Source organism: Chelonoidis abingdonii, chromosome 7, assembly GCF_003597395.2.
Source record: "Chelonoidis abingdonii isolate Lonesome George chromosome 7, CheloAbing_2.0, whole genome shotgun sequence".
Classification (NCBI taxonomy): domain Eukaryota; kingdom Metazoa; phylum Chordata; order Testudines; family Testudinidae; genus Chelonoidis; species Chelonoidis abingdonii.
This window is the reverse complement of record NC_133775.1, coordinates 6266054-6282119: the sequence shown is the minus strand read 5'-3', so window position 1 is coordinate 6282119 and position 16066 is coordinate 6266054. Positions and strand designations below refer to the sequence as shown.

The 16066-nt window shown below is 42.3% G+C and overlaps 1 protein-coding gene across 3 annotated transcripts in view; it reads left to right on the top strand.

Annotated features, from left to right (window-relative positions):
• Positions 1-2579: 2579 nt before the first annotated feature.
• Positions 2580-16066, top strand: part of MKNK1 (MAPK interacting serine/threonine kinase 1) — a 34835-nt gene continuing 21348 nt past the window's right edge. For 2 of the 3 annotated variants that reach the window (XM_032805015.2, XM_032805012.2), the window contains exons 1-3: positions 2580-2732; positions 5434-5496; positions 12046-12151. In XM_032805015.2, the coding sequence (XP_032660906.1) occupies positions 2727-2732; positions 5434-5496; positions 12046-12151 (175 nt within the window). In that variant the 5' untranslated portion in view covers positions 2580-2726. Of the gene's footprint in view, positions 2733-5433; positions 5497-12045; positions 12152-16066 lie in introns of those variants that run through there. The other variant, XM_032805014.2, reaches the window with a different exon arrangement.

The window sequence follows — 16066 nt, the reverse complement described above, 5'->3', positions numbered from 1 at the left end:
AGACTGCTGACATAGGCAAGCACCTTCCTGGATCCTGAAGCTAAAATGGAAATTGCTAAAAAAACTGTGGTTTACGTAGCACACCAGCTGGGAGTATGTGAAATGAGAGAAAACAGATAAAGGAGATACATTTCAAAATATCAGCTGTGTGATGTCTAGGGGATGCCACAGGCATAAATATAACACAGTACTTTCTGTGAAGGTACTTGAGCCAAATAGATGTTCTTGAATAAAAAATTTCCATGAGATAAATGTCCTTGTTATGCTCTATTGTGTAACGAGAATAAACACTCACTATAGTATGAAAAGTTAAATTGATGCTTGCATTTTCACAACCTGACTGGACATTTTCTGACACTTTAGGCAGCATATCCTGAATTTTGTTTTCTTGTTTCTTGAAGGTTGCAGGCATTTGTCTGCAGATGAGCCTTTTGGCCACTAGAAGCCACACTAGTGCCTGCCACGCAAATGACTAGAGCCCTCATCTCCCTCCCCAGAGCTGGAACTAGAGCCCTGGAGTCAGTGAAGGTGGCTGGAGAAGGATCTGGGGATAGTAGCACCACTGCTGGAATTTAGGAGCCTAAATACCTTTGAGGATCTGGGTCAAGGTATCAGGTTCAATACTGGTCTCAGGTTTCCTCACTTCTGACCTGCAACAGGCTGTCTCATTATTTATTTGTACTGTCCTAGCACCTGGAAGCCCCAGTCACAGTCCAGCATCCCATTGTGCTAGGTTCTGTACAAACATAGAACCAAAAGACAATTCCTGCCCTTAGGATTTTACAATCTAAGTCTAAGACAAGAGACAATGGGTGGATACAAACACTGACAAGGGAATACAAAGAAACTATATGGTCTAGATGACAGGCAGGGATCTCTGCATGGCAGCAGCCTCACCATTTTTTGTAGGCTTCACAACAAAGAAGAGTTTTAAGTAGGGTTTTGAAGGAGTTGGTTTTGTGGATGCTTACCAGGCACTCTTGACAAGCATGAAGGGCAGTACGGGAGAAAGCACAAAGGTGCTTCTTTCAAAATGTAACAAGCGGGCCATGGAGGCTTGCATCATTGGCCAAACTGACCTCTGGATACTAAGTAGGAAAGCATACGTAAGGTGGGGAGTGAAGACAAGTAGCTTATGTTTGATGTGATACAGAAAAGGGAGCCAATGGTGGGGCGCAAAGAGGGGTGGGGACATAATCAAAATGATAGGATAAGAGCCCCTTGCCCCCAGCATCCACTACAGACTCCTCCAGGAGCTACCTGTTGCTAGATGCCCCAGAAATTCTTCCCTGCCCACAAAAGAGAGCTTCAGCACTTCCTGCCTATTGGTGCCAGGGGATGCTGTGAAGGCCAAAAGTTTAACTGGATTCAAAAAAGAACTAGATGAGGTCATGGAGAATAGGCCCCTCAATGGCTATTAGTCAAGATGGTCAGAGCTGCAAGCAGGGTTGTCCCTACCCATACACAAAGTATACAGCCATGCAGCGCACCAGGAAACTTGGGGCACCAAATTTCCTGGTGCCCTGCACAGCTTGGTACTGCTGCAGCCCCTGCCCCACCTCTTCCCCAGGCTCCCTGCCCCTGCCCCTTCCCACCCCTGCTCTGCCCCAGCCCTTCCTCCACTCCACTCCACCCCTTCCCCAAAGCCCCTGCCCTGCTCCGCCTCTTCCTGCCCCAGCCCTGCCTCTTCCAGGACCTGGCCGCAGCTGCACTACTGGTGAGTGCTAGGGGGGTGGTCCCCCCACCCCCGGAGGCCTGGGGCTACACCCTCCCCCACGGAGGCATGTCCCACCCCCTAGGTGGACTGCGTAGGGGCCAGAATACCTAGGGGCGGCCCTGGCTGCAAGTCCATGCTGTAGGTGTCTCTAAACCTCTGAGTGCCAGAACCTGGGACTGAACGACAGAGGATGGATCACTCGATAACGGCCCGGTTCTGTTCATTCCCTCTGGGGCACCTGGCATTGGCCCCTGTTGGCAGACAGGATGCAGGGCCGGATGGGCCGTTGGCCTGACCCCATGTGACTGCTACGTACTCCCTAGCAGAACTGCCTCCCTGCAACTATCCCCAGCCTCACCCAGCTACCCCTGAGCCCCCACCTCCAGCCACAACCACCGCCTGAGCCCACGGCCACGCAGGGCAGGGCGCGCTCGCCAGTGGCTTCGGGTGAGGCGACAAGCCCCTGCGAAGCTGCCCAGTGATGGGTCAAGGGACACGACCCACACAGGGCAGAGCCGTCGTGCAGCCTTGGGGCCCCCATGGCTCTGTGCTGGGACAGGCCCCCACTGTTCCTCATTGGCCAGCCAGGGCAGGGCGGTGGGGCCCGAACTGTGCCCAGAGCTCTGCCAACTCACTGCCCACTAGGCCTCACAGCCTGGGGGAAGGCGTGGCCTGTGGCTTCGATTGGCTCCTCCCCCAGCCTCTTTTCCCTCCCGGAAGCACTGCGCTTGCGCGCAGCCTCCTCGCCCTCAGAGCGCCTTGACTTGGGCAATTCTCTCCCCCGCGCCGCCGCCAGCGATTGCGCCTGCGCACGATTCCCTGCCTGTCTGCGGTGCGCTTGCGCACACCTCCCCCCCCCCGTGACTTCCGCCAGCGGTCTCCGGTCCGCCGTGCGCCTGCGCTACGCTCCTCCCCCCTTTCCTCTGCGGCGGTGTCCTGACTTCAGGGCAAGTCGCCAGCGCGCCCCTCCCCCCGGTGAGGTGACTGAGAGGGACGTGCTCCGGCAGCGATGGAGGTAAGGGGGGGGGGCGTCCCCCACCCCTTGTCCCCCATGGGCCCCGGGGCGCCCTAGTGTGGGGGCTGGGGTCCCCTCCCCCACCCTTTGTCCCCCAAACTGGGGCGCCCTAGTGTTCGGGACTGGGTCCTCTCCCCCACCCCTTATCCCTGGGGCACCTTAGTGTGGGGGCTGGGGTCCCCTCCCGCACCCCTTGTCCCCCATGGGCCCCCCCTCCATCCCTTATCCCCCCTAGACTGGGGTGCCCTAGTGTGGGAGCTGGGGTGCTCTCCCCCACCCCTTATCCCTCATGGCCCCTGGGGTCCCCTCCCCCCCTTATCCCCCCCGAACCGGGGCGCCCCAGTTTGGGGGCTGGGACAATACATGGAACTGGAATGGGAGTAAGGAGGGACTGGGTTTGGCTTTCACTGCCGCAGCAGAGGTTACAACAGCCTGACCACTGGCTGTTGGGCTTGGCCAGTAGTGTCCTGGGTGAGGAACAGAGCTAACAACTCTTCTTGGGGATATTGGGTTCTTCTAGCCAAGTTAAGGTTTGGGCTTTTCTTCTCATCTTGGAGAATTTCAGCTTTTGTTCTAAGATAAACATCCAGGGCTTCACTTAAAGTACATTGTGCACTCCCTTTTTTCCCCCCTCAAGCGTATTCAGAACTATAGCAACTTTTGAAGGCGTGTTTTGCATCCACTGTTATAAACCTACATCCCAGTATTATCGCTTCAGAAACAATACAATAAAATGGTAGTTATGCTGTTCAGCAATATAACTGAACGTTTGGGAGCTGAGTACTATGCGAAAGAGCTTAAAGTCTTGGAGCCTCACCTTTGCAAGATAGAACAACATGGAAGATTCATATTGCTTAGTGTATATAATTACTCCATAAGAGCATCAAACTCAGGGAATTCTGTACTTTATATAGCGAGAGACATGCTGTGATCAAATTGATATTTCCTATTAAGAATATATTTGGGGGAGGTGGAGGGAGATGGGGAAATATACCTGTCCCTATGTTTCACTCTTAAAATAAATATTTACTGTGTTTTTTAGATATTTTAATTGGGGCTGTCTAGCCATTAAAAATATTAATCATGATTAATTGCATGATTAATTGTTCCATTAAACAATAGTAGAATACCATTTATTTAAATATTTTTGGATGTTTTCTACATTTTCAGATATGTTGAATTCAATTACAACACAGATTACAAAGTATACAGTGCTCACTTTATATATATTTTTATTATAAATATTTGCACGCTAAGAAACAGTATTTTTTCAGTTCACCCAATACAGTACTGTAGTGCAATCTGTTTATCATGAAAGTTGAGCATACAAATGTAGAATTATGTACAAAAAATAACCGCATTCAAAACAAAACAATGTAAAACTTTAGAGTCTACAAGTCCACTCAGTCCTACTTCTTGTTCAGCCAGTCCCTTAGACAAACAAGTTTGTTTCCATTTGTAGGAGCTAATGCTGCCCGTTTTCTTGTTTAGAATGTAACCTGAAAGTGGGAACAGGCATTCACATAGCATTGTTATAGCTGGTGGCACAAGATATTTATGTGCCAGATAGTCTAAAGATTCATATGTCCGCTTATGCATCAGCCACCATTCCAGAGGACATCTGGCCGATAATTACCTTGCAACGCCGGTTACAAAAGTGAATGCCTGTTCTCGCTTTAAGATGATATTCTAAATAAGAAGTGGGCATCCTTGTCTCCCATATATGCAAGCAAACTATTTTGTCTTAGCGATTGGCTGAACAAGGAGGAGGACTGAGTGGACTTGCGGGTGCTAAAGTTTTACATTGTTTTGTTTTTGAGTGCAGTTACGTAACAAAAAAATTACATTTGTGAATTGCGCTTTCACAATAGAGATTGCACTACAGTACTTGTATGAGGTGAATTGAAAAATACTGTTTTGTTGTTTTTACAGTGCAAATATTTGTAATAAAAAATAATATAAAGTGAACCCTGTATGCTTTATATTGTTATAATTGTTTTATTTAGGGGTGTGTGTGTGTGTGTGTATATATGTATGCTATGATTGAAATTAATATATTTGAAAACATAGAAAAACATCCAAAATATATATAATAAATTTCAGTTGGTATTCTGTTATTGTTTAACAATGTGATTAAAACTGCAATTAATTTCAATTCATTTTTTTGAGTTAATTGTACAAGTTAACTGCGATTAATCAAGAGCCCTAATTTTAATCTTTGGTACTTGGAATTCAGTATTTACTATATTTTTCTTCTATCTTAAAATTAAGAATTGCAAACCCTCTGAAACATGTTGAAAGGCTGTTTAGTTTCAATGCAGGTATCTCTTAGAATTTTTACCAGATAATTTGTTCTTTTAAAGCACTATAAGACGATTCACAGCAAATGCATGACAGAAACAGTATACTGTTAACAACTCCTGCATGGAAGTATGCTACTATCTCAAAAGGCTGTTCAGTAGCCAAAACTTAGCTCTATCCACTCTGATGCTAGGAGCTTTTGTACATGTAATTTAAAACAATAGTGATTAAAATATTTTTATATTTCTGCTCAATTAAATGGCCTTAAAAGCTTTTTTTCAAATAAAGAAACTACATGTAGAAACTCATCTGAGTTTTTCAGTGTATGTTCTGATGACTGAGGAAGTAAAGAGTGCACTTTGACATTCTTCAAAAATAAGTTCTTCTTTATCCCTTCTAGATGCCGGATATTGTGAGGCAAAATAAAATTGCGGAACTGAAGAACTTCCTCTGTTCTTCTAAGGTAAAGCATATAGAATATTAACATCACTCTTACTGCTAAGTTTCCCATTATGTTTGATCCGTGCGTCTTCACACTTGCACGCATTCTGAAGTTTTATATTCTTAGTTTTGGGGAAAAACTTGTTCCAGTATGCAGGCAGTTTAAGAACTCTTAATTTTAAAAGCAATATTTTAGCTAACTTTAAAAGCAGTCTTAAGAATTCTTCTGTCAATCTGGCTACCGCCTCTGGGGGAGATGGATTAGCTACGGTGAGGCCGTCTTGTCAATGTAGTGAGTGGCTATTCCAAAATGCTACAGCAGTGCCACTGTAATGATTTAAATGTAGACCTAGCCAGAGCCTGTGCCTTACTGGAAAAATATTTTGAGCATTGCTGTGATTCTGATTGTCTGTGGAAACAATTTTGTAAATGAAAACAAGTTGTAATATGAGAACTGTCTCAAAGGTAGCAAGTGTGTTTTGTATACGTGATGTGGGCTACAGCTCAAATTAACTCTAATTTTAACTGAGTAAAGACTTGGAAAAATACAAATTACAGAAAAGGCATCATTAGTATCAGTATTGCAAAGTTTGAGTTGGCTCGCTAGTAAATTTAGACTTAATTTTTAAAAATTACATTTCAGTACCATTTTGACTTTCTCCCAGTTCCAGATCCCTTGGGGACCTTTTTTTAAAAAAAAATGGTGACTAAACTGCAAATGATTGGAACAAAATTTATGAAATCTTGCTGGTTGGCCTTAAACTGAAAATTTTCAGCTCAGATACTAAATTAATACTCAGTTTTAAATATTAACTAGATTATTGATTAGTCGTTATGACTCCATAGCCGAAAATTAGTTATGACAAAGGTAAAGTGGTGTTAGCTTGGTTACAAATTGTCAGATGTAAATGGCTATTTGGTATTGGCATTTCATTTCAATACAAGTATTACGATCTATCTTTACTAGATTATATACAAGCAAAACAAAGCTAGTAGTGGTTTTTACCTAAAATATCCAGTACTGTATTTTGAAAACTACACTATTTTAAAATCCAAGATTGTCAGAGAGGGACATTACATATTGTTTCAGAATTACTCTGCTGAAAATAATGGTAATTCTATTATTGTGTTACTTTCAGGAACCTGTGTAATTTCTTGTCACTATGCTAAACTGAAATTGTTCCATCTACAGCAAGTCTAAACTCTGTCAGTGAATATTTTAGTCACTACTTACTGCTAAACTAAACCTCTTTGTTTTTGTAAAGAATACTGAACTTTCCTAATGTGAAAGTATTGGAATATACAGATGATAGCATTTATTTTTAGAAGAGGGGTCTAATTATGGTAAGGGAGAATTCCTTTACGCCATAGAAAAGATCATTACTGCTTGATCGAGGCAGCATACCCTAAAGCATTCAAGATGGAGTTTAACATGGTTCATTCTTTCTAAATAATCAGAATTAAAAGTACAGGAAGGTAATACAAGAAAAAATCACTTTCTAGCACTTAAAAGATTTATTGGTTGTAAATTACTAACTGTAGGTAGGGCTGCCTACATTACCACTTTTGTCGATGTAATTTATGTCACTCTGTGTTGTGAAAAAAACACCCCTCTGTGCATCACGAGTTACACCGACAAACGCCGCCAGCGTGGACAATGCCATGTAGGCAGGAGAGCTTCTCCCATAGTGGAGGTGGTCTTATTATGTCAATGGGAGAGCTCTCTCCTGTTGGCATAGATAAGCTACACGTGCGATCTCACAGCTGTGCCGCTGTAAGATTGCTAGTATAGACATGGCCTAAGGAAGGAGATATGTTGTATAGCTTAACTTCTAGTAAGAAATATCATATCTGATTTGAGGGAGTCTCTTAAGAGCAGGAAATAAACTACTAATAGGTGCATGAAATTTTAAAAAGCAACCAAAAATCCAAAGTCCGCTTCCTAGAAAGCTTCCATCTCTGGTTATATTTGAGTAACAGGAAATTAGCTGACGAAATAGGAGTTTGATGATTCATTCTGAGATCATGAAGAGCGTTCCCTAAGCAATCAAATGGAGAAAAAAATCATAATTCTAGTCTTTCATAAGTGGCTATCAAAACTGACTTATCCTGTATATTTTTTTCTGTAATTTAAAATAGTTCAACAACTTTCTGATTTGAGAATCAGAGAAATTGACTTGCTTAAGTCAAATTAAGTACTATTACTGTTATCTTGTCTTTTTGAAATAACTCCTCTTGAGTTCCAGCATAACTTTGCAACTTAATTCGTGCAGAAACATGATGAAGAGTACTTATTTCCCTTGATCAATAGCATTAAGTAGCCTTTCCTGTTAGTCCAATGTATTTACTTCTCTGAAGGAAACTGGAAAGGAGATGATCCTCAATGTATTGAGCAATTGATATGCCAGGGAACCCTTGCATGAGACTGACCCTCTCATATTCATTTTCTGCTGAATGAAACACTGGTTGCTGTTATGCCTTCTCATCCCTAATATTGATTTGCAGTTGAGTACAGCCAGGTTACTGGTTTTCCCATTCCTCCCCCTCCCCCAAATAAATAAACTTAATAGTTTTCAGTCTTATTTTTAAGTTGCCTCAAGTCTTGCTTCTTGCCCTTGCTGACTGACTTACTGTATTATCTTGTGCAAGTCACTTAATCTTACTTTGTTTGCCTCTTCACCTGGCCAATAGGAATAATTACACTTGCCTACCTGACTGATATTCTGAGAACACTTTTTTAAAAAGCTGTATAAATGCCTATGTCAAAATAGATATATTTCCATTACAGAAAAATCAGTGACAATAAATTTTGTTGTAAAAGTATATGACCTTCTCCCAAGAGGAAATTTAAACTTTAAAAGCAACAAATATTTTGTCCTATATTCCACTGTGTTCTCTAATAGCGTTCCAATAGTTATCATGGAGAAGTAATAATAGATTTGAGATGGGAGAAATCCATTTTAAAAATCAATCTGTGTTAGCCTGAAAAGTGTGAGATTGACCCATTGTGAGAGACTTGACTCTCCATGTCACAGAAACCCCATCGTTACCTTGCAAGAGAGGTGAGTAGCTGAGCAGCGATAGGGTTGGCCTCTCCATTCAGTGTACACTTGGAAGATGGGCGATCAAAGGCAGTGTGGAGGCCATTGCAGAGGAAGTGCAGAAGGCAGGCCACTGGACTCGTTCTTATGCTAATTAAGTACAGTAACTCCTCGCTTAATGTTGTAGTTATGTTCCTGAAAAATGCGACTTTAAGAGAATCGATGTTAAGTGAATCCAGTTTCCCTGTAAGAATTAATGTAAATGGAGTGGTGGTCGGGGGGGGGGAGGGTAGGTTCCATGGAAATTTTTTTCACCAGGCAAAAAACTATATTATATATGTATACACAATATAAGTTTTAAACAAAAATACTGTACACAGCAGTGATGATTGTGAAGCTTGGTTGAGATGGTGAAGTCATAGGGTGGAAGAGGGTGGGATATTTCCCAGGGAATGCCTTTTTGATAAATGATGAACTAGCACTCAGCTGAGCCCTCAAGGGTTAACACACTGTTGTTAATGTAGCCTCACACTCTACAAGACAGCAGGAATGGAGGGAGGGAGGGGAGACAGCATGGCAGACAGAGAGACTCACCCTGTTTGTGTAGAGGGAGAGAGAGATGTGCATTGTCCCTTTAAGTATGCTAACACCACACTCTAAGTAAATTGCCTTTAAAAAGTTCAGGAAGTTGAGACAGCAGCTGTGTCCAGCTCTCTCCTGTCCTGTTGTGTCTCCCCCCTGCTCTATATGGAGAAGGGATAAGTGTGTGGGTGGGGGGTGGGGGACACCCTGACATTAGCCATCTTCTTTTCTCCTCCCCTGCACAGCAAGTAGGAGGCTCCCCCGAGCAGCTCCAAGGCAGGAGCAGCACACGGCAGTGCGGGGAGGGACAGCTGAACTGCCAGCAATTGATCGCCTACTGGGCAGCTGATGCACAGAGAACTTAGGGGAGCGGGGAGCTGATGGGGGTGGGGGGTTGCCGGTCCACCCTGGTACAAGCCCCCACCAGCTAGCTGCAACGGGCTGCTCTTCCTTCAAGCACTGGACAAAGGAGGCAGCTGCCAAACAATATTATCAGGGAGCATTGCATAACTTTAAATGAACATGTTCCCTAATTGATCAGCAACATAACAAGGAATGAGGTTAACCAGGACTACTTTAAGTGAGGATTTGCTGTAGTTCAAAAGCCCCTGCAGTCAGGGTCACTAGACTTCATTAATGGCTATGGCTGGGCTGGATTGCAGCTGGCCATGGTAGACTTTTCACAGAGCCAGATTGCTTAGACTTCATGTAGATTTTCAGAATTTCATCCCAAAATATATTAGTCTTACATTTAGTCAGGAATGTATGTGGTATGGGATATTTTTCTGGCTCGTTTTTCATCGTGCTGTTTGGATCACCAAAGTCCAACAGTAGCTATGATAGTGGAGGCATTCCCTATACCACTCACGGGCAATTTTAATTACTAGAGTGATTTACCAAATTATTAATATAGATAAGCGAGCAGTAGAAATGCATTTTCTTTGACAGAATTTGAAACATGTATCTTCCCTCCTTCTGTGTGTCTTTGAATTGGAGCAAGAGACATGATTTAACACAGTACTGTAATGAATAATGTGATTTCTAAAAGATTTCTTTCACTCTGAACCAGTTCACCTCTCTACATTTGGCAGCCTGTAATGCACTGTGCTTAAGCGTTTTCATAAGTGTTTGTAATAAAGTAGCATTGTTCTTCTGTGACTTCACCTAGTTAGCGTGTTCCAGCAAGATCAACACCTGCTAAGCGAGTCCTATTTGGCTGACACTTGCAATTGTGGCTTATGTGGGTAACTTTCTGGGAAGTGAGGGTCTTGGCTGAAAATTTCTGAGAGATTTAATTCTGGATGTCCAAAGTTAGGCTCCTCAATGTCAACATATGGCTTGACTTACAGAAGTGCTGAGCCCAAACAACAGCAGTGGAATTCTGTGAGAATTGCAAGTTGTTCAGCATCTTGTTGAAAATCAGGCCACTTCTCTTCAGGTGCCTAGTTTTGGATTTTAGTTTAGCTGTATGCGGGCTGGCTTGAAAATGTTTGGCCTCTGTAAACAAACCAAAATCCCAAGAAGAGAAGTTTTTATTGTATTTAGAATGCCTGGACTACTCTACTAGAGAGGGCCACCTGCTTGGTGCTTATTAGCCAGCAGAAACAGGATATGAATTTTTAAGCCCTGGCTAGAAAAAGTCTTGAGAAGGATCTTAGTGAGTTGCAGTTCTGGAAGAGAATCTTCTTGCTTGTTTCCACCAGTTACTTGTGACTATAGTGAAATTCTATTGTCCAATGTATTGTTGTGCTTATTTAACTAGTTACCTCAGTAGGCTAAGGCGTGTTGTGCCAGGTATTTGTTCTCTGCATTAGCTTTTGATTTATTTCCAGGTGAAATTCAGAACATTGGTTATAATCTATGAAACTCCAAAGAGTCTGGCTCCAGATTACTATTCATGTTCCTCTATTTCTCTCAATGCCTTGCTGTGACAGTTGTTATCTGGGGCTATTTTACTGTTGGTTGCTAGGGATAAAATTGTTGCGCATTGGTGGCCCTACTTTTCAATAGAAGATCCCTCGCTGTGGAAATTGCTTGCTCACTGTCATGGTCTGTCAGAGCCTTCAAGATTGGTTGCAAGGTTTGTCTTTACATAGTCATTTTGGAGGCTCTTGTGCCTGTTACCGGGGCATTTTCAAATGGGAAGGTGGAGTGTGTGATTCTCCTTAATAAATATCCCTTGATGCTGTGGCAATTGGAATATAATTTTAGGACTCCACTTAATTGTTTTATCAGTAATGTAAGGAATATGCTGAGAGTGCAGGACTGATCCTCAACTGGTGTAAATTGTTGTAGCTCCAGTGAAGATAGTAGAGCTATGGAAGTTTTGTTTCAGCTGAGGCTCTGCCCCAGAGTATGCAAAGGTTGTCTTTCTGACTCTTTTTCTAATTTGTAAAAGCAGCAAAGAATCCTGTGGCACCTTATAGACTAAGAGACGTTTTGGAGCATGAGCTTTCGTGGGTGAATGACATGCATCTGACGAAGTGGGTATGCACCCACGAAAGCTCATGCTCCAAAACGTCTCTTAGTCTATAAGGTGCCACAGGATTCTTTGCTGCTTTTACAGATCCAGGCTAACATGGCTACCCCTCTGCTACTTTCTAATTTGTACATGTCTATGGAAAGTGAGAAGTTGTACTCCTAATCTAAACAGGATAGTAAATTTCCTTGGGGGAATTTGGCTTTGTGCTTGAGGACTGGCCCAAGACTTGGGAGATCTGTGTACAATTCATTTAAGCTCACTGTGCATTAGCTCCCCATCTGTAAACTGGGAATACAGCCTCTTTCTGCCTTGCTTATTTTTGGATTGCAAGGTTTCTGCCTGCCGTGTGTCTGTACAGAATCTAGAGCAACAGAACCCCGATCTCTGGAGCTTTTAGGCGCTACTGTAATATAAATAACAAAGGTAAATGATTTGTGACTCTGAATATGCTTTCGTTTCTTTTTAGTTACAAAATAATCCTACTGCAGCAAGTCCTGTTTTTGAAGCAAATGGTAATCAGCCTGTCTACCCAAACTCCCTTCTTCCAGTGAAGTCAGTCCAGCACAGACCAGGTATCCACTTTTTATCTCTCAAGTTCTTATACTGGTGTCCATCGCTGTAGTACCCAACTTCCCCCCAGGAGTCAGAGATAATTATATATCCCTGTCTTTCCAACCCAGCTAATTAGAATTAAGGCTTTTTTTTGTTTGGGTTTTTTGCATGTGTGAGAGAGGAGTCTACTTACTTGTGGGGAAGCTATGTCAACAGTTAGGTTTCACTGCATCCAGAACTTAATGCACAACTATGGTCATTTTAATCTTTTCTGGTAGTGTATTCTGTGTTCTTGTTCCCGCCTCTCTGAAATTCTGCCTTCGGCACCCATGAGTGCCATTTTTCTTGTCAACGGATTCATTGATCCAGTGGAATGGAGGTGTTGTAGGAGGCCATAGTTGTGGAAGGAGAAGGCTCTTCTCATGTATCCAGGACCTATCCCATGGAGAACTTTAAATATTGTATGTATTTAACATTGGCTCTAATACTAAGTTAAGTTTACCTGGGATGTAAAAGGTTAACCGGTAAGCATCCGTCTTATTAGTTAACACACCTTAACCGTTAACCCCGGGCCTGCTAGCCGGCCTGCCATCCCTAGCACTTACTAGAGCAGCAGTACTTGAGGCTCAGGCAGAATTGCTGCTACAAAATGTATTCTGCCCTTAGCTTGCTCCATTGTCCCTTGGTAATACAAGGAGGAGAGCTTCACCTCTTTGGCTCCAATGAGAGCTGCAATGCCTAGACCCAACAGAAGGGAAAATGAGAATTTGAACCACAATTTCTCTCAGATTCTCTCATCTCTTGTCAGTGGGCATAGTATGTCTTTGTTTTCACTGTTGACAGAAGGCCTGAGAGTGCTCCAGCTGAAGTCAGTGGAAGAATTCCCATTGATTTCAGTGGAAGCAGGAGCTAGTCTATACTGTAGACGGGGTTTTAAAAAGTCCTCTTACTGATGAGTAAGAAATTTTTGTGGTTTAATGTTGTTAGCTTCTGCTGAAACTAAATAAATTCTAGTCTTTGTGACTAAGAGTTGTGTAGGTATTTCAAGTCTAGCCTGTATGTAGGAGTGGCCCAGTATGTCATACCAGTGGTCCAGCTATTTCAGCATCCTGTCATTGACTGTGGCCAATATCAGCTACTTCATTGGACCCTCCAGTAGGCAGCTGTGGGATATCCTGTCCCCAGAAGTTTCCTTTTAACCTTGATAGAGGCTGACATATACTCTGAAGCATGTGTCTGAAAGTCGCCTCATATTATGAGAGAAAGTAAATCCGGAACTTGTGTTCACCCTATCTATTCTGCTATTTTTTGTATATTATTATTTGTCTACTTTCTAAGGTAAACAATCCCACTCTTTTCAATCTCTCTTCGTATACATTTGTCCATGTTCCTTATCATTCTCGTCAACAATCTGTGAACCCTCTCTAGTTCTGCTGTATCCTTTTTGAGATGAGTCTGCAAGAAGAGAACACCGTAATATGGAGGAGGGCATACCTTCGGCCTATTATTTTCTATCCCATTCAATTTGCGTCCTAACTTTTTGGGTTTATTTGTTTTTTGACTACTGCTGCACATTGAGCAGAGGTCTTTATTGAGCTATCTGCAGTGATTCCGAGAGTTCTTTCTAAATTAACTGACAACTCAGGAATTATTAACTACTAACTCAGTGTAAATTATTCCCTCTAAGGCATATAACTTTGCATTTATCAACAGTGAATTGCATCTCCCATTATGTTGTCCTCTCATCTGGCTTGGTTAGGTCCCTCTGAAGTTCCTCATTCATCTGATGTTGACTAGTCTGGGTTTTGTTAGTGGTGAAGCACTGAAGTGACAAAATTCACAGTTGCCAAATCATTAGTAAGCTATATAGTGAACAACAGGCCTAGCATAGAACTTTTTTTTGGCACCCTGAGGTTTACTTCTTGCTGCGATGAAAACTAATTTCATCTGTTTTTCATTTCTTAAATAGTATATAAATAATCTAGGGAAACTCATTCAAATTCCCAATAGACAATTCTTTATGTACCTGACTGGAAAATGGCTGGTTATTTTTACTCTCCCATTACTCTATCAAGAGGTCAAATATTCTGCTAAAAATGACAGTTAAAAAAAACGAGTGAATGAATACACTCAGTGTATTAACTTAGCATTCGTGTTCTACACCAGCGGTTCTCAAACTTCCTTGCACCACGACCCCCTTCTGACAACAAAAATTACTACACCCCCCCCCAAGAGGGGGGGACCGAAGACTGATCCCCACCACCCTGGGCGGGAGAGGGGCCAAAGCTGAAGTCCCAGGGCTTCTGCACTGGATAGGGGGCATGTAACCTTAGCCCTGGGCAGTGGGGCTTGGGCTTCAGACTTGCTAGGGCCCAGAGCCAACACCAGCCTTGGTGACCCCATTAAAATGGGGTTGCAACCCACTGTTTGAGAACCACTGTTCTAGACCCTCCAGTACCAGGCCCAGGATCAACTGCTGGGAGATGGGGGAGTCAGGTCTGTGGGAGAAGGTTAAAGCTCTGAAACCATAATATAAAATTACCATTAATTGGGTGACAGAGTTGACTGTTCCCATTAAACTGTCCAGATTTCAAGTGTAAAGGCTTGTTCTTGTTAACACTTACTCCAAAGAACACTCCATTAAGGAGATGAGGCCCCAAAACAAGTTGCTGGGACAAAGGAGTTTTCTCATGTCATTCAAGTTGCTTCTGAGGCCTAAGCATAGACTTGGTTAATTGAAACAGGGTGACTAATGAGAACAAAACTGCACTGAGCTTCCTCCTTTCTTAAAGTTTCAACAGAAAAGAAAACTAGGTGTCGTCATAGAGAGGTAACCTTATCAGATCACAGGCAGAACAAAAAGCTAATTAACACATCTTGCGTCCCTGTTTGTGCACAAATTTAGTACAGAACGCAAGTTGGAAATGTCAACTTTCTAATTCAACTTATATTTAAATGACTAGTTTACTTTCTGGTGTGAGGAACCGTCTCTTTGAAGCTTACGTTTTAGTCGCATTGCGGTGTATCTAAAGTAACATTGATCAGAAGATGGGAGACTGAAAGATGATTGTGGCTTTGAGTGATGCATTAGGTATTTCAATGAGTGGCATTAAAGGGACACAGATTTTTCACCAATTTCCAAATCACTCTAGTCTGAAAATTTTGTACACAACATATGGCAGTTATAAGTGACTCCCATAATTGCTATCACTGAAAGGTGTTGGCAGGAAAAATGCTTTTCTCTGTAGTTCATCTTATTTTGTGCCTTTGACAGCACTTTGTGTAGTCTGTCTTACTCTTAACTTGCATAGCTTCTTATTCTGAAAAGACCTTTACAAACATCACTGGAGAGCAGAAAAACCTTTATTTAAAAATCAGTAATAATTCAAAAGATATGTTATTTAGTGGGTGCTTCATTAGAAACTGGAGTCTTTTTTTAAAAATTGGTTAATTAAGAAAAAAAGATTTAAGTTGACAATATCCCCTTAACATTTAGTTTGCTTCATTTTGCCAGTATGCTCTGAATGTTATCTTCTACAGGGATTTCTGTTTTCTGTGGCACAACACAGCAGTATGTTATGTTTATTAAAAAAAAAAAAAAAAAAAGTAAAACAGTGAATTACTTGCATTTCATTCTTTAGGAATCCTGTCTACAAGAATTCTGGAAAATAGTTGACAAGTTTATGGCAAAACAGTGCTTATCCGTTTGAACCCTGATTTTAGCTAGCATGGTATCTGTCAGCATGCATAGTCGTCATTAGAGGCATGGAAAAGCTTACACATGCAGAGATATTGAGAAGATTAGGCCTGTTTAGAGAGGAGACTAATAAAAGGGGACATGATACAAAAGGGAAATCTCATGCTCCTAGTTACCCATTCTCATAGTACAAGAACAAGATGATGTTTTGTTTTGTACACAATGCAAATTCATGACA